This window comes from Ostrea edulis, chromosome 2 (assembly GCF_947568905.1).
Source record: "Ostrea edulis chromosome 2, xbOstEdul1.1, whole genome shotgun sequence".
In the NCBI taxonomy this organism is placed as follows: Eukaryota; Metazoa; Mollusca; class Bivalvia; order Ostreida; family Ostreidae; genus Ostrea; species Ostrea edulis.
Genome location: NC_079165.1, coordinates 98,734,772 through 98,759,548, shown reverse-complemented (window position 1 = coordinate 98,759,548; position 24,777 = coordinate 98,734,772). Strand labels below are relative to the sequence as shown.

The 24,777-nt window shown below is 34.0% G+C and overlaps 1 protein-coding gene across 1 annotated transcript; it reads right to left on the bottom strand.

Annotated features, from left to right (window-relative positions):
* Positions 1-5,456: 5,456 nt before the first annotated feature.
* Positions 5,457-22,735, bottom strand: LOC125680196 (uncharacterized). The gene is made up of 4 exons (XM_056153546.1): positions 22,676-22,735; positions 15,738-15,882; positions 10,586-11,260; positions 5,457-6,439 (listed from the first exon to the last, which is right to left on the bottom strand). The coding sequence occupies exons 1-4, from the start codon at positions 22,733-22,735 to the stop codon at positions 6,030-6,032; spliced, it is 1,290 nt and encodes a 429-aa protein (XP_056009521.1). The 3' UTR covers positions 5,457-6,029.
* Positions 22,736-24,777: the final 2,042 nt, after the last annotated feature.

Below are 24,777 nucleotides of genomic sequence, written 5' to 3'. Positions count from 1 at the left end.
TTATAAAGTAATTAATCTGCTTTAAAATAATTATGTACAAAAATAATACATGAACATCGGGTCATACAGCTTTAAATGCTGATTACCAAAAATAAGAAACTCATGTGGTATCAGTAGGAGAGGGGCTCGTTAGGACTTTATTATTCTTTACAAACGTAAACATATACTTTTTCAACAAGAATGATGATTATCAAAAATAAAACAAAAGGTACATGGGTCTCATTAGTTACTTAATTAAGACAGAGATTTCATTATATCATAACTCATATGTACATATTCACATATATAAACAAGTCTAAATCAACATTATGTCTCTTCTATAATTCCTATAAAAATCTGAGAATAGATTGTAAATCAATCAAGACAAGAAATGCTAGAAAAACATATACACCCCCCCTCCCCCAAGCATTTTCTTGACTTTTAGCTGTTTGACCTCGATCGTTGACCCATATAAGGAAATTTTTTCAAAAGGGGGCATAAATATTGTATAACATTGGTATTGATATAGGGATTCTCTCCCCTGGATAAGAATAGATTCATACTGTAACATTGTCTAAAGCAAGTTAATTAAATGCTCTTTAAAAAGTCGTTAATTTGTGCTATTTTTAAAATCGTTTGTACGATTTTTAATAAAATCGTTTGAACGATTTACTAAATTGGAAAAATGACTTTTCAAATCTTACAAACGTTTTTTTTTTTTTAAATTGTACAAACGACTTTCTAAATCGTACAAACGACTTTTTAAATCGTATAAACAATTGTTTGAATCGTATAAACAATTTTTTAAATAATTTCGACGAATTAATAAATCGTACAAACGACTTTTTAAATCGTACAAACGGTTTCCTAAATCGTACAAACGAATTTTTAAATCATTTCTACGATTTAATAAATCGTACAAATTATTTATTTTTCGGCTAGATTAAATTGGCACGAATACGCCGTCGTAGGTTACCTTACCAATTATGAAAAAAAAAAAAAAATTCCTACATTTCTACAAGGGGAGATAACTCTGACCAAAAAATCTAATTCCCTATAAATATATGTGGCATCATCTACTTTCTCTGCCATCTTATCTCACTAAAAAATCAGGCATTTTGTTTTGACAAAAGATTTAGTGCTACAGATATTAACTTTTTGTGAAAATGAATGCTTTTATGGATAGGATACCTTAACATGCTACATGTAAAATTGCTTTATCGTTTTGTTAGTTTAATAATAGATACATACCCCATCCATCTGTTTTTGGAAACAATTTCATTAATTGTAGCATGTCATACTAATCTTTAGATCACAAGGTTTACAATATCATTGTTGTATGTTATACGTTATTTTAGGATTAATCACGTGTGTACCATTTCAACCAATATATTTTCCTACATTACAATAAAAAAAATTATATTAGTTCATATGATGATACAACTGCTATTTTGCTTTTGGTGATTTACTCGATTCCTCTAAAACATGTCTTCCGTCAATATTTAGAATATGATTCTAATATATGAAGTTAATATAAGTACTCATGACTGTATAGTGTTCTATATTTATTTCTCATGGATGATAGATAGCTTTCTATATTTGCAGTCCAATTAAGGGTTACGAACTAACATGAATCCATATCGCATTGAATGTTGTATTGTGCAGACTTGGAGTACTCGTCATATAAATGTATTAAAATGAATATTTAGAGCTCATTCTCTCTCATTTGTGGCATATAAGAAATAGAAATGAAATAAGACTTTCTTCATCGCCGATTACCGGTAAACAAAAGATTTATCAATTACTGAAAGTAAATATAAACTGCAGTTACCTGTCATTCAAATCTAAGCTGAAAAAGATATGACAACATATAGATATATATTGATATATCTCTAATATCAACTTCACAGAGTACTTGTGCGTAGAATCAGAGTGATATTTAGAAAAGTAATTTTTGAAGGTTTGATTACCTTTCATTTTTGTTGAAAAAGCAACTTTCTATAATGTCAGAAAAATTAGTCTTGAATTCATCGTGAGAAAGGGTCGTGTAAAGTGTTGAAAAGTCCTACGACTTGAGAAAAGTTTAGTGATGTCAGATTTACTAAAGGTCCTGCTGAACTATAGTTGAAAGAATAACACATATATGGGGATTATGTAAAGTATTTTTGTTAGAATGTTTGGATGAAATAGTAGAAGTATATATGTAGGAAATACAGGATGCTGATTTAAATTCGAAATACCGTATAACGGGCACTTTCTGCGGTTATCCATTTCTTTTGCCGATAGAAAAATTCCGGGAAAATAAAATAGCAAAATATATACATGTATATATATATATATATATATATATATATATATATATATATATATAAAGCACTAAATAATCACAACTAGGTACTGAAAATTTCCACCCCAACCCGGGGTCGAACCAGCGACCTACGGCACCCACCGCCTAGCAAGACCGTCAAATCAGTGCGTAAGTCCACTCGGCCACAACGACTTCCTCTCTCTCTCTCTCTCTCTCTCTCTCTCTCTCTCTCTCTCTCTCTCTCTCTCTCTCTCTCTCTATATATATATATATATAATAACTAACATAATAACTACATATAAGTATATGCAACCGCAGAAATTGGAAACGCAGAATATAATTTGCTACCATTGACGGATCAAATCACACACAAAAAAATCAACCGCAGCAAATACCCATTATACGGTATATTGGAATACAAGACTGAACTCTTATGACGAAGAATGTTGCTTATGTTGACGGCATCTGTTCCTTTGTTAATAGATTTAGGTTTATGGAATTGATGGCATGATTCGGAGCGATTATTATCCATAACCCACGGTGGTTTAAAGAGCCTGTGATATGCAACATCCACTGATAGAATTCACTCATGTGTTCTGGTATTGAAAAATTAAAGTACGCACTACTTCTGCTTCTTCAAATAACGTATTCAAAACTCTCAATGGAACAGAGTAAAGATTTCTGCGAATATGATGTGGACCTAATTGTTTATTGACGTAAGGTTAAAGTGAATCAAATGTAACGTGTATATTTTGTCTTTTATATGAATGATGTGCATGGCTGTATTTACTACGTCTTTGTGTAATTGGAAGAGTCCAATCACATTAATTCCCAATGGACTAGTAATATTTCCTACATGAATTCACACAACATGGAGATGCCTGAACACCAATATGACTCATATGACCTTGGTGGTCTTGGAGAAGGTTAAGGTCACATAGATTATGATATGAAATTAACAGTCTTGCCATAAAAATCTATATGCAAAATATGAAAGCTCTACCTGAAATAGTTCAGGAGATGTTGAATAGGTCAGGGGTTTTAAAACGTAGGTTATGTTGACTTGTCAGATATGCCGCCTTCTCAGATCATTATATTAAGTTGATGACACATTTTGGTCTTGTAAGCACTTTTATGGCTACTTCTAGGAGTTATGAGATTGATCACTGTTCGTTATTTTCACCCTCTAAAGTTATTATCATTTGAAACATGGAGAAATCATCTGACTAGCTGATATCATCATCTGACAAGTCAATATAGTTATTTGACAAGTCGACATACCTAATCTGACAAGTGATGACAGAAATATGCTACCATAGATTTCAACTACAAGAGTTAATATGATATGCAGTTCTATTATGGTTGACATCAAAAGCAACATTTCTTGATCAGTTCTAGGTAAACAAAGCTCACCCTTGTTTTACCAAATATAATAGAATATATACATATGTATAAAAGGAAATATTCTAAAATTATGTAAATAGTACAACTTCAAATAATATAAAGGTGTCCTGAAATATTTTACATTTCATTTATGGCTGCCCTTAGGTCGTCCATGTTTTAACGAATTATCCTGGAAATTTTACTATTGTATATACATGTATTGTTTGATTACACATCATATACAGTTTTCCTAAGGGTAATTACTGAGATTTCATTGCACAGATGACTTAGGTCACTCATGTTTTAAAACATAAGTGTCCAGGGAAATATGCTGTTGTATATATATTGTACAATTTAACATAATAGAAAGCTATCCTGAGGTATACATTCCAGTGTATGGATGACCTTAGGTCACCCTTGTTTGTATCTATATTTCAAATGACCGATAGAATGACCACATGACCAATCTCCTGCTATGTCCGAAATTCTTGCTTCCCGTAACCTCTTATAATACACATCTTACAGACAAGCCTTATATATGCTTTAATTTCTATTTATAACAATTCTATTGACACTGCTGTAGTATCATAAAATATAATCCATAGTTACATCATTTTTATCTCTGAAATCAGAAGGTGAACTGCAACATTACTACATTGTATCTTATAATGCATGGTTATGCGTAAATAAATGGCAATAATTGAATGGATAAAAGGATGGGCTATTTAAGGTTAAAATTGATTTCACTTTCAATGTATCAATTATAGGTTTGGTTCATATCACATTCTCGTATTTGGGAAACAATGTTAAGGGGGTGCATATAGCCATGCATGATGATTTAAATTAGGCTATTTCTGTTTAGGAATGATGATATACAAATATTCAATATTGGCACTAATATTCGATTACCGGTAGGTAGTGCGTTGTGTACGTCTTCGCATTTATTACGTCGGACTTTTTATAGCGTAGTAAACTGTGTAGAAGGTAGTTGATAAAAATAGGGTAACCCGGGATCATACTAAAATGTGGTGATCCCCGGGTCCTACTAGAGGGTACAAATTATTCTTCTGTGCATATACTTGTGGAATGAGAGTACCAAACTCCCGTATGCGTAACCCGGACGCAGTTTACCCCAAGATTGAGCGGAGGTATAAATGTCTAGGTGTTGAGTGATTGGCTAATATCAAGAGTGAAATTATTTGGAATTGAAAGAAATATTATAGAGGTTCAAATTAATTGTCAGGATGAAAAATTATCGCACAAAATCGAGAAATGACTGAGGAAATTACCATGGTAGGGGTGTGCTTAAAATGAAGTGTGTAATTTACTGCAGATTGCTATGTGTTGTAAAAAAAAAAGTACAAATATGACCTATAAAAGGCACGGGACCTTTTATATTTTTTGTCATTTTTTATCAACACTTGGAATGAACTTTGAAATGTTCGCGGTCATTTGTTTAAAATCGATATAGTTAATTAGTGAGAGGGCCAAAGGTTAACATTGAGGTCTATGGGAAATGAATTGGTACTCTTTTCCCTTTGTGGAATATGGTTTTACTTTCACTTCATTTAATGTATTTCGATCCCGATTTAAACCTTTCACCCGTTTTATTTGGTAACAACCACTTTATCTTTTGGCCTATAAATGTAATGATAGTTTTCTATTGCACAAATTCCAAATGTGAGACAGTGGACCTCGGTAACTTTTCTTCTCCTTCCACATGCCATACTAGAATCCCGTGTGTCTGTCAGTATTTAGTCCCATTATAATTATTTGTCCCCTAAATTCTATTTTTTCGATTTCGAAGTTTTTTTTTCTAGTAAAAGGTAGGCTTTACATTACAGGTTTTAGGAGTGTGTATTTATCATTGTTGTGCTAATAATAAATTCATAAAGTGTTGTTAATCTGATTTTCATTACTAGAATATTTCCTGCTACAAAATGTACATCATTTAAAGTTAAATTATAGTGTAGTTTTATCATCCAGAAGTCTCCCCTTAAAACAAACACAAACACCAGAAGTACAGACTAATGAGTAATGAACGCCAGACTTGTTGCATACTATTAAAACCAATATGCTTCGGTCTTATTTTTGTCGGATTACTATTGATAAAATCTGTCTTTAAAATCTTGAATGCAGAATAAGTGTTATATATAGGACAATGCAATCAAATCTAATCTCGTTTCTTACACAACTTGTGGAATTTAACAAGAAAATAAAATTTTAAAAGGGAAAGTACGGAAACTGTATTACGCTAAATGTATCTGTGGGGTTTTTTGTTTTTTGTTTGTTAATGTAACATTTATAATTAGTGGATTTTCATCATTAGTGGTTGGTGCTTTGTTGAAAGATGAACACTTCACATACAGTTTAGAATATACAAATGACTATTCAGTTGTGGAGCAGGGTTGGATGGTGTAAATGTTTTGTACATGGAACAAATTGAGGACCCTGAATGAATGTTTCTATACAAAAATGATAAACACTGGTAATTCCTGACGCACATCTCGGCACACTTTCTCTTGCTGAATGCAATGGCGATTTCTATTAGGCTGGTTGGATCGTTGAATATGGTGTCTTTGACCGTGCGAATAAAGGATCCATAATGTTGATTGGGGATATCTATCCGGGTACATTGCGAAAATTGTGTGTCTACTGAAGTAGAATGCATAAAAGTAGTAGACAATGGTTCAACCGAACTAGAAATTGGATAAGGTTGGGTGGTTGTGTCCAACACATCACATCCTGGTGATGGAGAGGCAGGGATACCTGAAGATGAAATGAAATTGATTTAAAAGTATTTTGTCTGAATGTATGGATTGAAAAAGTTATTGGAAAATGAAACTTGGTGTAACTCGTAGACAATGCTTCCGTTACGTATGCGGTAGATCGTGCGTTCGAGCCCAAGACGTCATACACCCGAATCGATGAAATGGGTTGCGAATTGCTGAGTCCTCTGCATAAGAAGTAAAATACGGTGGTCTTTTGAATGGGATAATGAAAGCATTTTGTATAGCAAATAGTATCCAAAGCCAACGAAAATGTAGCCACATATTTACAAGAAAAGATGAAGACAACGAACGGTGACCAATCTCATAACTTCCATAAAGAATACAAAACAAAAGAGTTGGGCAAACACGGACCCCTGGACATACCAGAGGTAGGATACCGGTCGACAGGGTATGCTTACTCCTCCTAGGCACCTGATCCCACCTATGGTATACCCAGTGGTCCGTTTTTGCACAACTCTCTATTTTGTATTCCTTATAGGATTTATAAGACTGATCATTGGTCGTTATCTTCATCTTTCATTTAACCATCGATCATGTATCTCTGCTGGTGGATACTTGTCGCTCGATATATGTATTTCCATGAATATAAACAATAACAAGACAATATTGGCTGACACGTCGCCCAGTATAAAAAGGTGGCACTCTGTGAAGTCTATAAGGGACACAGGCTCTTATAGAACGGTTGGCGTCCCTTAGATTATCCTTCAAGATATCAAACATTTGTCATAGTTACAGTCGTCAAAGAGTAATATGTTACTGAAAATGAAAATTCGTAAACCCAAATTAAAAATTCCCGTGTTCCATTAAGAGATATTTTGATGATTCCTTTTCAGATCTCATGTGCTCGATTTCAAAATGTTTCATAAAAACTGTAAAACTTGTGATATATTGATTACTAGAAGTTCATTTACTAGTAATCTCACCGGACGGAGTTTCTGCTCGAAAACATTTGAGAATTAGACCTGTAAATCTTCTAATGTTGTCTACGCTATGGAATGTAACATATGTGGCTTAATTTAGGTCGGGGATACTAAGGGTTCAATTAATGAAAGAATATCGGAACACAAATTTCACATGAATAATGGTGGTAACCAACTTCTCTATAAACATTTTCATTCCCCTGAATACTCCATCTTGTCCATGAGGGTCTGGATTCTAGAAAAAAAAATACCATCATACAAACAATCCAATTTTAAGTACGCCTTTTTGTAGACAACGAGAAAATCACTGCATAAAGACTCTAGGTACTGCATTTCCATATGGATGCCATGATATTTTTCCTTCTCATGTAGAATCTTTCGAATAAATTATGCTTCATAAGATAATAAAAACAAGTCAGCTAACAAAGTAGCACAATTTGTGGCCATAGGAATTCCAACAGACTGTTGTTAAGACCTGATAACCAACGACTACGAAAATATTGTCAATGAGGAACTCCAGCATATATAATTGTCTATCAAGTTTTTTTAAGATGGCTAGGATTCATTTTCATATCAGAATATACATCATGCTTGATTTCCTTAGCTACTAAACATTTACAATGCAAAATACGAACAAACTTTCAAAGCGGAAGAATAAAGAGGTCTCTATGAGAAAGGAAAAAATTCTAAGTTTGAGTCACGTTAAACAATAAGGATAAAGCAGAAATTCGTATATCATCAAAATTAAACATCTTGAGCAGGAATATAATGCATATAAGAGATACAACGTTCACTTTTTAGTTAAATGTACTAGTAACTGTTTAAAACTAATCAAGTTTACCGATCGTAAAAAGGGCTATAATATACAAACTGTATTTCATTTAATGGAATTTATTTGAAAAGGAAAGGCGAAGATAATGAACAACGATTGATTTCATAACCCCTATAAGCAAAACAAAATAGAGAGTTGGGCAAACACGGACCCCCTAGATATACCAAAGGTGGGATTAAGCGCCTAGGAGGAGTAAGCATCCCCTGTCAACCGGTCACATCCACCGTGAGCCCTACATCTTGATCAGGTAAACGGAGTTATCCGTAGTCAAAATCAGTGTGAAGATAACGAACAGTAATCAATCTCATATTTCCCACAAAGAATACAAAATTAAGAGTACGGCAAACACGGACCTCTGGACATACCAGAGGTGGGAACAGATTACTACGAGGAGTAAACATTCCCTATCAACCGGTCACACCCGCCAGAACCCTGTATCTTGACCAGGTAAACGAAGTAATCTGTTGTCGAAATCAGTGTGCAAAGAACGGCCTAACAATTGGTATGAAACATGTCAGACATTTACCCAGTGGCAGGTTGTATTGGTAAATTAGATCGTTATACATGTAACTACCATAGAATTAAACTTCAAACGAGACTATTGAAATCTCTTTGACGTCGACTTGTTTGTCAGTAGCTTGCCTAGATTAAAAAACTGACCATACGCAGAACAAGCTCTTGCGTATCGAATCAGCTGAGAGATATAAACCATATGCAGGTGATAATGGAATATTGCTACATAAATATGGGCAATGGAGAAGCTGAAATCATCCTGTTTGTCATACAGTTGAGTTGTCAGTTCGCCATTAATGTCTACTTTCAATAGAATATTTAAGTATGAAGGAGAAGTGGACGACTTTGTGGTGTCTTTTATTTCGAGCTCAAAGGGATATATCGAATCGACACATGAAAAATAGATTACACTCGTGTTTACCTCATATTGAACAGTATCCATTTACATGATAAAGCTTACTATTCATCGTTAAGTATTCGGTTACGATTTTCTTTCGATGGATCTAAGTCAGTTTCATAAACACATTTTACTTTTCTTAAAAAATGTTATATTTTGTTTGCATTTGTTTTTCTAGACTGGGGATTCTTACTACTCTTGGCACCTGATCCCACCTCTGTTTGCTCAACTCTCTATTTTGTATTGCTTATAGGAGTTATGAGATTGATCACTGTTCATTATCTTCTCCTTTCAAGTGATAATGTAAACTGAGTTATTTTCGCCCCATTTTCAACTTTCTACACTTGCTGGCAGTTTCTTTTCGTTTTAAATTCGCCCAGACACAGTTGTTTTTATAGAGAGATAAGAGAAAAAACAGTTTCACACAATCTTAAATTCGTTCACTGACAACGAGGGCGAAAGGGGCGAAAATAAAACGGCGGCAAATATTTCCCTGTATACACTAACCAATTGGGAATCTATACCCTCTGAGTACTACCGGGTAGTGCAGTTACTAGCTCAAGAATTCAATTGATATTCAGCAATTCTAGTGGTTTAATATCTAAGCGATAAAGATGACGAACAAGAAGACCAAATATATGGTTATCTAATCATTGTTCGTCATCTTTTTGCTTTTTCTACGCTTTGGAACAATTTTCTCAATAGTCAGTAGTAGTGTTATTTGTGATAATTATCTAGGCGCGATCAGAACATGATGTGTTGAAATCCTGAATACATTTTTTGTTATATCAGCTGATTTCCCCCTGTATGAACTAGTCAGTAGTACCGTTATGTCCAGGGGTCCGTGTTTGTCTTCATTGTAATTTTGTATTCTTTATAGGAGTTATCAGATTGATCACTGTTCGTTTATTTTCACCTTTTCATAATGCCTTATCTTTCTGATAAATGAAAGGCGAAGATAACAAACAGTGATCAATCTCATAACTCCTATAAGCAAAACAAAATAGATAGTTGGGCAAACACGGACCCCTGGACACACCAGGGGTGGGATCAGGTGCCTAGGAGGAGTAAGCATTCCCTGTCAAAATCAAAGGTGACAGAACGCTAAAGCAAGTGTTCCATAATTTTTTCTTCTACGTATTACAAGAAACATATATACATTATCTCTTTGTACAGAATCCCGTGGAGATCCGAGTTAGTATAGGTCCTCCGTGACCCTTGCTTGTCGTTAGAGGCGACTAAATGGGGCGGTCCTTCAGATGAGACCACAAAAACCGAGACCCCGTGTCACAGCAGGTGTGGCACGACAAAGGCCATAAGCGCCGAGCATAGGCCTAAATTTTGCAGCCCTTCTTTGGCAATGGTGACGTCTCCATATGACTGAAAACGTCTCTTTGCACAGATGACTACCACTGGCGTAATGATTTACATGTAGCGTGAAAAAGTGTAAGTTGTGCTCACCTGATACTGATGGTGATGTTTTACATTGATTTTCGATCTCATATACTTCACTTCCTGTATTGGTTGTGACGTCATACATTGTGATGCAAGTAACTCTTAACGATAATGCCATGGTTGTGTCGTGCCTCGCTCCGATACGAAGAGTTCCAGGTAAACCCAAAATTTTGGAGTTATGTGTATCAGAAACTTCATCAATGAAATTATCAACGATGAACTTCAATTTTCTGTTGTCAAAGTTTCGTCCAGCCTGAACAATAATCCATTGACCCTGAACCTGCGATGGCACAAATATAGCGTTTGATGTCCCAAGAGAAGATGCAACTTCCATTGTAAGTGTACCACCACTGAGACAAACGCTGACGTCAGTAATATCGGTAGAGGACGTTGTTGTAGATTTGAAATGAAATATACAGCCATTTGAACCCGAAATATTAACAGACAATGCGAAAGAAAACGATTTAAACTCGTTACCATCATCGATATCGATATCTATGTATGGATAATTGTGTCCATTTAATTGTAACGGATCTCTAGAAAACGAAGGGTGGTCTCCAGCAAAGTGGAAGCCGCATTGACTGTAGTCTCCGTTTTTCGATGTTTTTACTTCATAAGTGTAAGTTGAGTCAGTCAATGGCCACACGTATTTTGCTGAGCTGAAACTCGATGTTGGAACTACTACAAAGAAAAAGCAACATTTCATTGAATTTTTTGAGTGACTAAGGTGAGCTATTGCAGTTGATTAGCATCCGGTGTCGTGTGTTAACAGCTGAATATTTTTAACTTCTTGATAATAACTGCCATTCCAATTCTTTTCAAATACATTGTAAATTTCAGGACTCCTGCACCCCTGGGGCCTGAGGGATGCGGCAAAAACTACCAAAATTGTATTTCATGATACCAAGGGTAGAGATTCTGACTCCAGGACGGAGCCAAATTTGGTATATAGTGTTTATGTGGAAACATTCAAATTACATCTGTAATACTATCGATACTAAATTCAAAGTAAATAGATATTTAGAAGGGGCAGGTAGGCAATCACTAAAATTGTAAATTTCATGATCCAAGGGGTAGGGGTTTTGGTTCCAGAGTGGGACAGTTTTTTTTATAGTCATTGTGTATGTCATTTGAAAGACTTCTTCCTTAATTTTGCTGATGCTGTTTGAAAACAAAATGCATATCTAGGAGAAGCAAAAACGTGTAATGCAGCAATTATTGAAGCTCCTCACAATGACATTATTTGTGACGTTTGGCTCTGATCGCGATTGCTCAGTAGTTAGAGCGTCCACTTCGTGACCATGCGGTCATGGGTTCAAGCCCGCTCGTACCATGGCCGGGTATGACCTACAACGTCAAAATAGATAGTAGTGTTCCTTCGCCACAGATCGGCATTTAAAAGTGATAGTCATGGATATTTCAATTGAGACCTTCAATACCAAGGCTCCATGACGTGGACTGTGTTGGCGCGATAAAGAACCCTCACTGCTACGGCCCGTAGCGCCAGACATAGGTCTGAATGTGTGGCATTTACCCTAAAGCTGGTGAGCAATGCTCAAAGGGACGAAAAACATATACACAAAACTAACCACTTTAGTCAAAGAAGTAGAATCAAATGGATTTGGAAATGAGGGTCAACAGGGGACAGAGTATGAAAAATCATAAACATATGAGAAAAAGAAGTACACTTGTACCAAAAGATGTATTTAAGAAATAGATTTCATTTTTGAAAATATTTAAGGGTATGAACTGCAACACTTCGCGCTGGCATACTTAAGAAGAGCGTTGACACTTCATGGAAAGTATGTCGGAAGAAGCGTTGCAGTTCATATTCTTGTGTATTTTTAAACCTGAAATTTACATTTTACTTTTTGTGTCGAAATTCCAAACTGTTAAAATAGACATAATATACATGCACATTGTTTACAACTGCAGCACATTCATGAGGAAATGAATCGCATTACAATTTGTAAAGGTAATAAAGACAAAAACATTGGAAATGTAAATACAGTTGAACTCCGATATCTCGTACATCGGTATAATATATCGAATACCATGGATAAGTCGAAGTAAGTCAGAAGTCCCAACTACATTTTTATCATGTAAAATATCTTGAACCATAGGGTTTTTCTCTCTCTCACGCAGCACAGTTAAGGTTCCAGTAAGGAGGTGTGTGTTGTAAGGGTTTTTCTCTCTCTCACGCAGCACAGTTAAGGTTCCAGTAAGGAGGTGTGTGTTGTGAGGGTTTTTCTCTCTCTCACGCAGCACAGTTAAGGTTCCAGTAAGGGGGTGTGTGTTGTGATATCACACATAAACAATAAAATATCGCACATCCCTCAAAATATCATGAAATAAAATAATCAATGTTTCTAAAATACACGGAAGTATAGCACTAAACAAAAATAACATTAAACGAGTTTTTGTTTGGTCGTTAATATAACCTGACACCTAAAGATATAATTAAGCAAACAATTTATCGCGATGCACTTGTAATCATGACGTCATCATGATAGTCTGACGCATTTCATTTCCAGTAATTAGCGAATCAACTGATTTTTCTTGATGAAAATAATATTTTACTCTTAGATGGAAATATATTTGCAGATATTTATAAGAGTATTATTTTTAAAACAACGCCTTTCTTATAAATTCACTGAAATATTTTCTATTTATCCCGTAGGAAAACATTTATGGATAAGTGGGCAAATGGGTGGGTTTTACAAATCGATTTATTGCAAAAACATGTCCTCAATACATCACAATGGTTTTTTTTTAAAGTGAACAAAAGAAAGCGGTTTGAAAAGTGCTGCTATCCTGATAAAATTTTAGAAATAACTTATTTATTTCAAATTAAAATGCAGATAATTGACCGGCAAAATATTCAACACGTAATACAATATTATTTTAACAATTATAAATCGAAATCTGTAGAACTCCGCAGCATTTCATAACTACAGAGGTTGTTTAAAACCTTCATGAATCAAAGTTTGAATTTCAATCTTATGCCTTTGCAATATCGAAATTCATTTTTTACCTCAATATCACAGATATATTTGATAAAACCACGTGACGCAGAATCACGTGATCAGTCTAAATATGAAATATAATCGTCCTGAATATGTATTTTTAGTCCATCATATTTTGATCCAATATCAGTTCAAAAATATTCTATCCGTCCTAATAAATGATGATTTGCAATTGCTATTTTCGGCGAAATATCTATTGGTCACATTAATTGTGCTGCTCAGCACCGCCGTATTCGTGATAACGAAGTTTGGCTGCATATTTATACATGCACATTATTCAAGTGTCCACAATTTCACACATCCTCAACATTGGTTGTAAGAGCAGTTCTAGACTACAACTACCCTATATGTAAATTTGATGTTTGGTGAAAATCTTTGATCTTTATCTACAATATCGTAGACATCGCATTACATCGCAACAACTACACTGATTGTTGTTAGTGAACTAAATAAACTCTAGTACTGAAAATATTGAAAAGAAGTTTTTATTTGATACTTAGGTGACCGCTTAAGATTTAGGAATATTTTCTGTAGATAAAGATGCAAGTATTTCCGGCTGAAATAAATGCAATGACGTCAAAGACATCTCCAGCCTACATTCACAGGAACTCGACGTTTAAAATATCTGTAATAAAAAAAATTGTCTTCCTGTAAACATAATATTCCCAAGGTATATCACGCCCCCATCTTGGTTGTCTTTTTTTACCAGCTGCATCACTTGAAAATTTCGGCGAAAAGTTCAATATGATATGATAATTAGAAGCAACTTTGACGGTTGATTATGGCCGATAAATGGACTTTATCTCCAAGATTCACCATAACGATGCGAGAGGCAAGACCTCAATAGAGTTGTTTCTAAATGGTAGGGATCTAATTATCATATTATATCGAACTTTTCGCCGAAATTTTCAAGCGATGCAGCTGGTAAAAAAGACAACCAAGATGGCGGCGTGATATACCTTGTGATAATTCATTCTCTCACCAGAGGTCGCGCTACGCAAGCTTCACTTTCACCTCTGTTATCGTCTGATAAATAGTTCGGCTAACCACATAACCACATAATCTCGCACGGACAAAATGGCGTCTTTGACTCCAACAGAAAGACACGTTTCTGTTCTTTGTGTAATGTCAGATTTTCATCATTATAATCTCGCTAGTTTTTCTAATGTAGAGTCCATAGTTACGAAGAGAAATTAATACATTTGACAAGACAAAATAGTTCCATAAATATGGAGGTTGTACTAACGTAATACAACGTTTCGATACCTATCAATGTGTTTTTAACTCATAAATTTATGTTTTATTTATGAAAATGATGCAGATTTATTTTATTTTCAAAGACGCTCTGTTTTACAAAATTCTTGTAAATCAGACGATAACAGAGGTGTTGTGGAGTGTAGCGTAACACCCTCTGGTGAGAGATTGGTGATAATTATGTTTACAGGAAGACAATTTTTTTTCATTATAGATATTTAAAACGTCGAATGCCTGTACTTACATTCTATGCTGGCGAACTATATTTATATATAAAAAAAAATCCAAATAAGAGACAGAAAAACTTAGCCAATGCACGAGATTTATACCTTTTTTGAATTTAAACATATTTTATTGAGAAACTCAACAGGATTGGGCAACAGGCAGAGCCTATGTATGCCCTCTCCCAAATACAAAGGTCAAGTACAAAGGGATGATATAAAGGTATAAAAAGGATATTTTGAAGATTCAACAATATTGTAATGAGGTTACATGAAAATATTTAATAAGAGTTTTGTTGAATTTTGCTATGAACTGATTTTTTTTTTTTTATAGATCAACATGTTCTACACATACATACTTACATAACCCTCCACCTACAGTCACACACATACATATAATATAGATCAATACTAACGTAGATCAATCCAGGCTGTTAGAAGAAAAAAAAGAAAATAAATAATTTGTAAAAAAAAAAAAAAAATAAATAAAAAATAAGAATAAAAGAGAGAAGAAACTGCAAAAATTAACTTGTCAAAAGCGCTTAGAAGATTTAATGTAGTTATGAACATAAGAAATAATTTTGCAATTCAAGTTATTTGAATACTCAGAACTACCATATAGAATACCTTTTTAAGAGAAAGAGTGGGATAACTTACCTTCAAATAATATTCTCAGAAATACAAAACTGGTAATTTTCTTCATCATCCTCTCGATATTGTTCTGTACAACATAAGCCTTATAGATTTTCTTCTCATTCTCCGGGGGATCGTTCATGTGATGTGATCGAACGCTGTCTTTTACCTTTAAAAAAGAACATAAAAAGTTACTTCCTTTTTTTCTCGAAACAAAAAAGTATTGATAACTTAGGAAAATGAACGTGAGCAAAAAAAAAAATGAATGTATATTGAAATAGAATAAAAACCTATGGTTTTGGAAGAAGAAACTAATGCATGGTAAGTTAGTTCCATTTTGTGATCACTCAGGTGTAAGACAGAAATTATAACCAGATGAATTAAGGACTGATATTGATTTGTGATCACTCAGGTGTAAGACAGAAATTATAAACAGATGAATTAAGGACTGATATTGATTTGTGATCACTCAGGTGTAACACAGAAATTATAAACAGATGAATTAAGGACTGATATTGATTTGTGATCACTCAGGTGTAACACAGAAATTACAAACAGATGAATTAAGGACTGATATTGATTTGTGATCACTCAGGTGTAACACAGAAATTATAACCAGATGAATTAAGGACTGATATTGATTTGTGATCACTCAGGTGTAACACAGAAATTATAAACAGATGAATTAAGGACTGATATTGATTTGTGATCACTCAGGTGTAACACAGAAATTATAAACAGATGAATTAAGGACTGATATTGATTTGTGATCACTCAGGTGTAACACAGAAATTATAAACAGATGAATTAAGGACTGATATTGATTTGTGATCACTCAGGTGTAACACAGAAATTATAAACAGATGAATTAAGGACTGATATTGATTTGTGATCACTCAGGTGTAACACAGAAATTATAAACAGATGAATTAAGGACTGATATTGATTTGTGATCACTCAGGTGTAACACAGAAATTATAAACAGATGAATTAAGGACTGATATTGATTTGTGATCACTCAGTTGTAACACAGAAATTATAAACAGATGAATTAAGGACTGATATTGATTTGATATCAGAACATTAGAATATATATATATTGCATCTTAGTCTAGATACATGTTGTAAACATTTAAATTTTCGTGACACCAAGCTTCTTTTCTATTAATGAAAAATCCAATGAGAGAATGTCTAATAACTCTTAAGGCAGCTCCATCCTCATATGACTTATCAATATTAATGGTTAAAAGTGGAAAAACTGTATTAATTTCCACTCAATATAGTTTAATTTAATTAATAACCAAAGAAAATATATATGTTGCCACCTTTTTAAAGATGTCAGACATACAAAAACAGTAGTATACATCAACATCAGAAAATCACACGTTGTTAAACAGAATAATAAAAATAGATAAAAACTTGTTGAAATGACAAAATTTAAATATCAACAGTTTAAAAAAAACTGATAATTCATAAATATGTATAGATTAATTGTGGATATTGGGTAAACCAATGTATAATAGACATCCAGTAGAGGAAATTCCAGCATAGGAGTTATTGCCCTTGACAAAATTATTTTAATCATAAATAATTGATTATCTATGGAAAATATAAACTTTTTCAGTATTAATAGTTTACCAGATTTTTTATTATATCCAGTGAATAAAATTCCTCGGAAAAATATATTTCTATCATGCGCAAAGTTTAATTTATTAAGATTTTTGCAAAAACCTATGACATCACATGAGGATCGATAAACCTTAAAATACAACAATCATTTAGTATGTGATATTAGACTAGTAGTGCAGTGCCAAGCCTGTCAAAATTTTTATTTTAAGGAACCACCTTACCGTTCAGCTAAATTGTACTTTCTTGGCCAGATATTTTATCAAACAATACATTTTGTTCGGTCGTATATGGTTCTATGGTCAAAATAAAAAAAATAATAGGAGGTCAAAGATCAAAAACTGAAATAACCATATGAATCAACAAAATGAAATTGTTTGAATTTCCAATTTTGCTGGTAATTTTACATACATTAAAAGTTTAAAATTTGTTAATTTAAAAACTTGTCTATAATATGCAACATATTTTCATACACAGTTTTTCAATACGTGAACATTTTTTTTATTGAATAAACAATTTTCAGCGTCTGTCTCTTTGTATGAATGAGTTTTTGTATTGAACAAAAAATCCATTTAATGAAATTATTTCTACTTTGCCAAAATCACCTAATATTTTAAACCCATATTTAAACAAAAACTCATAACAAACCCCACCACATCCATCTCAACAGCAGAACCAGCAACACCATCCAAACACACAACAACAAAAACTAAACTGCATAGGTTTAAATCATAGGTTAATTCGATGCATGTTCAACGCTTAGCTCGTTGTACGTCAAACACTTGCGTCACATTTGACAACGATCTGTTCGGAAGGACGTCAGTATGGCAAGCCCTTTTACTATTTATTCGAAAAATAAGATATCTCTTTAAACTAAAGAGATATGTTTTATTTTAAAGAGATATCTCTTTAAAATGAGAGATATCTCTTAATCTTAAGATATCTCTCTCTAAAAGAGATATCTCTTTCACTTAGAGAGATATCTCTTTCACTTAGAGAGATATCTCTTTTACTTTGAGAGATATCTCCTTCACTTAAAGAGATATCTCTCTAAGAATTCCTAGAGAGATATCTCTCAAAGTACAAGAGATATCTCTTTAATCGTTGAAAAAGAGATATCTCTCAAAGAGAAAGAGATATCTCTTTCCAATATTTTTTATTAGTTTGAATACTCAAGGAATTCTTCCTAAAACGGAAGCACGCCAAAGCAAATCTTACCATGATGGCTGGGGTGTTGCTAAAACGTGGAACGGAAAATGGAACGGAAAACGGAACGGAACGAAAAATATTTTATGCAATAATGTTATGAGGAAGTCAACATTTTGCAAAATCAAAAGACTTATTATGAACAAGGGATGCAGAAATTACAGAGAGAACAGGAAGTCATCCTCAGAATCCACTATTTCATATTGATACCTCATACTAATGCATTATTATGTATTTTTACACGGTGTATTTTGTGGATGAATGTACCAACAGGCACTTGGTTAATAATTTGCATAGTAAGTTTTAATAAAAATATCAAGCAAGCGCCTGTTGGGACCATCTTTTTTCCCGGCTTTGTCATCCCTCCTCCCAAATTTTGACAGTATTTTGTTTCACAAATGAAGAAAAAATAAATAAGAAAACATACTGAAAAAGACTTGAATTATAATTGAACCCCTTTCAAATTCTATTACTTTATTCTGGCTGGTATCGTAAGAAAAAATTTCATGAGCCCATCCAATGAATAAAAGGTAACCCCCCCCCCCCCCCCCCCGAAAACAACATTGTAAAAGATAAAATAATTTTTTGAACAATTTTCCCGAAACATAGCCTATTTAAATCGAATGTGCTTTTAATCTAACTACACTGTACATATGTTTTTAAGATAACTGAATTTGAATTTAGATTTATTTCTTAATATATGCAATAGCTAAAAAGTTAACACAGAATTTATGCTTGAATGGAATTAAAAGTCATCTCATTATTATCGCAATTCACCTTTGAATTAGAACGCTTTGGCCGATATAGTATTGCGTTGTGTGACGACACAATTGAATCTGTTTGTAATACAATTGCGAAATGCAACAGAAACTCTCATTGGTCCATATGTATAAGTCCGCCCAAATTCCCTTATACGGGAGTAGTCAGCATTTGAAAACATGACGGTCAGATGCTAGATGGAAAAAAACTTCAAAGGAAGAAAGAGAAAAAGTTGTATTCTTGTGTTGTTGTCTCATAAATTTAATATAAAAAAATCCTAAGATATTTTCCTACTATACTTGTGTCCAAACATACCTTCAAATATTTATTAAAGCCCCATACGACCCAAAAACTCGATCACAGCTTTTGATGATTTCGTTCGTAGACGTAGTCATGTCAGGTAGCCAGTCAATTCGAATCCCGGTTCATTTCCATATTGGCACAATAGCGTCTAGATGTGTACTAATACCCCACAAATATTTAAGCTGAATTGTTTAAATAATATACCACCCCAGTCCTATTAAATGATAATTATTCAAATAGCTAAACTCACGGCAGTGCGGCTTTCATTAGTCATGAGCGGCCGCGCCCGCCGGTCTCCATCTAATGGCTTATGTAGCATTTTCGTTCATATAGAGCTTATTTTACCTTTACAAAAACTGGTACAAAAATGTTTTAATTTCTATTAATGTTGATAATAGATGAAGAGCGAATACATAACTTACAACCAATTTTATGAATAGATACCAATAGCAAGAGTTCGAATTGACCGGCTACCTAACATGGCTACGTCAACATACGAAATCATTTTAAGCTGCGAGTTTTCGGGTGGTGTGTGGCTTTAATGAATATTTGAAGGTATGTTTGGACGCAAGTATATAGTAGGAAAATATGTTAAGATTTTTTTATATTGAGTTTATGAGACAGCAACACAAGAATACACCGATTTCAGGCCTCAACCGCGTCCGCAGCTTTTTGTGACCCGTAAATCGAAGGTTTTTATAAGAGGTGGATCTTTTCAGAGAGCTATGTACAGTTCTCCAGCTACACTGAATCCGCTCGAGAAAGTGGGCGGGCTGTAATCGGCCAATGAAAACTCTTGTATTACATCAAACTTGTCATTCAAATTGTTCAATCGTCTCATTCAATTGTGTCGTCACACAACGCAATACTATATCGGGTAAAGCGTTCTAATTCAAAGGTGAATTGCGATAATCCAAATGTTAAGCTATACAAGTATTTAGTTTAAAAATTAACTGCCAGAAGTCCTACCTATTTAGAATTGGAGTGCTGCGGTTACTAAGTCTCCTGTTTGTTAAAATATAATAAATCAAACACAAGATGTTTAACTTGTTGACTTAATAAGATCATGAATTATTATTGTTTTATACATATCACACTCCCTGTTGTAAGTACACACATACACGGTATTATGTGTAAATACATGTACATGTGCGTTAATGACGTTTTACCACGGGGTGTGTGTGTGTGGGGGGGGGGGGTAATTTCGCTTAATCAATTTATGATGCAAAATTTTAAAATAAAGTTGTTTTATCGCTTGTAAATAATTCCCAAATTGTTGATTTTAATCAAAACGAATCAACCCCCCCCCCCCCCCGATATTCTACATTAATCATTCTAATTCTTAAATTCCGTTCTGTTTTCCGTTCCGCGTTTTAGCAACACCCTGATGGCTACAATCCCGTGGGAAGATATAAAGGTAACAAAAAACAAAGACACCAAATTGATGAAATATGCGAGCTAGACTAGATTTCGCCTCTCGGCAACTTGACAATGTTACCCCTAGATGCAATAATGTAGCCCTATCCAATTTTTTTTTAATTCTGACGTTTTCGGGATAGGGCTACAATTCCATAGGATCTCCGTAATGGTGCAAAATAATTTTATGAATAACCGATAATAAACTCTGTGTATTAGTCCCAAATGTTGTTTACACCAAAAGGAGTACCAACTTTGTGCTCGGGCATGTCTAATAAAGGTGTTTTTCATTAAATATAATGTACAGCATGCAAAATTCTTCGTCTGCTCCGCCATGCTTGTTATCGCGAAATCTCGTAGGTGGATCTAATGAAAGACCTAAACATTGACAATCAGCGCGAAAATGTAGTTACTCGAGCCACTTCCACAAAGAAAGGAAAATCATATTGTTGCAGAAAGAATTTACACTCTGCTGTTCGGTTTTTAACTTGATATTAAATTCAAACCTTTTCAATACCGACGAAATAGCTTTCGCCTCCATACTTGTCCATTGATGTAAATACTACCTTATATGGCATATGCAAATGACTTGACAATCGAAAGTTGAAACTTCAGTACATCAAACATGGCGCACAAATATGAATCGAGAAATTGGAATTTATCGAAATTGTTGAAAACGGTAGAATAGAGCCTCACAAATCTTAAGTTGCAGGTTGTAAATTTGTATATTGACTAAGAAACATAGAATATCATTTTATTTACGCAAAGAAAGTCAGGAAATGTTTAGAATGAGCGCAAATGTTGCGGGAGTGAATCACTCCCGCATTTGCACCATTACGGAGATCCTAAGGAGTTGCAGTCCTCTCCCTAAAAAAAAAAAAAAAAAAAAAAAAAAAAAAAATCAGGGAGGGCTACATTATTGCAGCTATGTTACCCCAACCACCTCTTCTACCTTTCCCGCCATTTGTACACTAGACGTATTTTGCTTGGTAAAAAAAAATAGGGTTACATCATTTAAATGACAATGTAACAGGGACAAGTCATTATGATCACTTTGGGACAATCTAAAGAGTTTAGGTTAAAGAGATATCTCTTTTTGAAAATTTAAAAAGATATCTCTCTAACTTAAAGAGATATCTCTTTTTACATTAATAGAGAGCTATCTCTTTACGCTAGAGAGATATCTCTTTCTCTTTGAGAGATATCTCCCAAGCGTAAAGAGATATCTCATTTGTTTAAAGAGATATCTTTTAAACAAAAGAGATATCTTTTGTTTAAAAAGATATATCTTGGTTAAAGAAATATCTCCCTAGCGTAAAAAGATATCTCTCTAACTTACAGAGATATCGCTTTAACCAATAGAAATATCTCCCTTATTTAAAGAGATATCTTATTTTACGAATAAATAGTAAACGGGCTTGCCATACGTCAGAGTTGTCATCATCATCAAATATTGCCTGGTGTTTTACTCGATTTCGACAATTTCCTGATCTCACGGATATAAGCATATGCTGGTACAACAAAGGTTTTGTCAATTATATACGCAGTTTCTCCCACAAATTTATTTACCTCTGCAGGAACAGACAAAATCTTGCAGTAAATATGATACCATAAGCCCTTTAAAATATAGGTATTACTCCACAAACACTTACTTTCCAACCAAAGTTCATTGGTGACTTCTGAACTGGTTGAATAGCTATGTGTGAATTCATCGATACATACGTTTGATTGATTGATTAATATTGTTTAACGTCCCTCTCGAGAATATTTCACTCATATGGAGACGTCACCATTGCCGGTGAAGGGTTGCAAAATTTAGGCCTATGCTCATCACTTACGGCCTTTGAGCAGGGAGAGATCTTTATCGTGCCACACCTGCTGTGACACGGGACCTCGGTTTCTGTGGTCTCATCCGAAGGACCGCCCCATTTAGTCGCCTCTTACGACAAGCAAGGGGTACTGAGGAACTATTCTAACCCGGATTCCTACGGGAATGAAGCATTACACGAAGCATGTGCTGATTAAAGGATTCTTCACAAGATGGAAGTCAAAGAGAATGTTGTTAGTTTGATTTTAAGTTCATTGAAATGTTCGTGTGCATCTTTGAAATGTCCTTGTGGATCATACATTATAGCAACAAGTTTACTTGAAACATTCATCATGGCAGCATCTGAATCGTCACCGGAAAGACCCGACAAATTGAACATTTTTCTGAATACTTCTAAAGAACTTTATACATAACCTTTCCAAGGCCAACTAGAACAGTCCTTTCGGGACTAATACCCCCGCGGAGAACTCTATATAATGGATAAAAACTTACTTCCTCAGATCAAACCAGAAGTTGTCTAATCAAATGGTCATCTAGTATATTATTTCTTTTTATTGAAAATGTTGCTTTAAAAGATCAATGAATCAATCAAATATTAAAATATTTCCTGTGATGCTCAAAATAGCAATGAAAAGGATTTTCAGAGAATTTAATTGTTTATTAACATTTCTCTTTATGGTTTAAAAATTGCTAGAGTATGATACCCCCCCCCCCCCCCTCCCACGCCAACAGAAAAGGGATAGATAGAAAATGGAAATATTTATACATTAACTATAAATCAAAATGTAAAGTACATAAATGTTATTTTACTTTAATAATAAAAATATATGTAAAAGGTCTGATTCAAACCTTTCATTATGTTTTTAAAATATTCTAAAACAACAATATTCTTAAACAAAATAGAAATTAACCTTTTCTAGCACTTTATATATAATTCTAATTCAAAATAAGAAATGCATAACTTCAGTCTAATAACCTCTATGAAAATACCAGTTGTGCATCTTCATATAGTGAGTAATGAGTATATCTTTTTATTTTTGAGAAAAATCCATGTACTGGTTTCTTAGAACATGCCCGGAGAAAATCATTTCTACATACAGACGGACAGACAGACGGACATGGTGATTCCAATACACCCCCCCCCCTTACACCTTCGTTTGCGGGAGGTATGAAAATGACGATGTTGTTCAACAATCTAATTCATTAGACCGCCGTAAAATTGCTGAAATATTGCCAAAACGGCGTAAAACCCAAATCAATCAATCAATCAATCTAATTCATTAGGTCCCAGTTAATCGAGAGGAAAAAACCCGAAAGTGAAAATAGATTTTTAAAAAATCAACGGCATTTCATACTGCTATAACTACATGTAGCTTATCACCCACAAAAAATGCATTCGTAATTATAAGATTAACTTGTAAAATACTAATATACTGGGTAATCAAAGATAAAAACCAAAGACGCTCATTTTTTCAATTTGACTGCATTTAGATAAATACAAATTGACTTACGAAGACTCTACGACCAGTCAAAAAGGTTTGCCAGCCAGGGGAAAAATCAGCCGTTAAGGCGTGTTGGTCTACTAAACTCAAAAAATTAGCAACTTAATCTAGGACTGTTACTCCACTAAAGAGTAAGATTGTAACGAAAATGTATCAAAACATCGTTACAATTACAAGTAGGATTTCCACGTAAACATTGTTACAATTACAAGCAGGATTTCCACGTTAACATGTAGGATGTTAGTATTTCCATATTAGCAGTGTTACAATTACAAGTAGGATTTCCACGTTAACATTGCATGTTACAATTACATGTAGGATGCTAGGATTTCCATGTAAACATTGTTACAATTACATATATTATTTCTACGTTAATATTGTCACAATTACATGTAGGATGCTAGGATTTCCACGTAAACATTGT

What these genes read in the sequence shown, in the direction of transcription:
- LOC125680196 (XM_056153546.1), bottom strand. Translation starts at nt 22,735, where the DNA reads ATGAATTCACACATAGCTATTCAACCAGTTCAGAAGTCACCAATGAAC. An exon ending in CAATGAACTTTGGTTGGAAA is followed by an intron (nt 15,883 to 22,675) that starts GTAAGTGTTTGT and finishes TCTTTTTTAAAG; the next exon opens with GTAAAAGACAGCGTTCGATC. An exon ending in TCTGAGAATATTATTTGAAG is followed by an intron (nt 11,261 to 15,737) that starts GTAAGTTATCCC and finishes TTTTCTTTGTAG; the next exon opens with TAGTTCCAACATCGAGTTTC.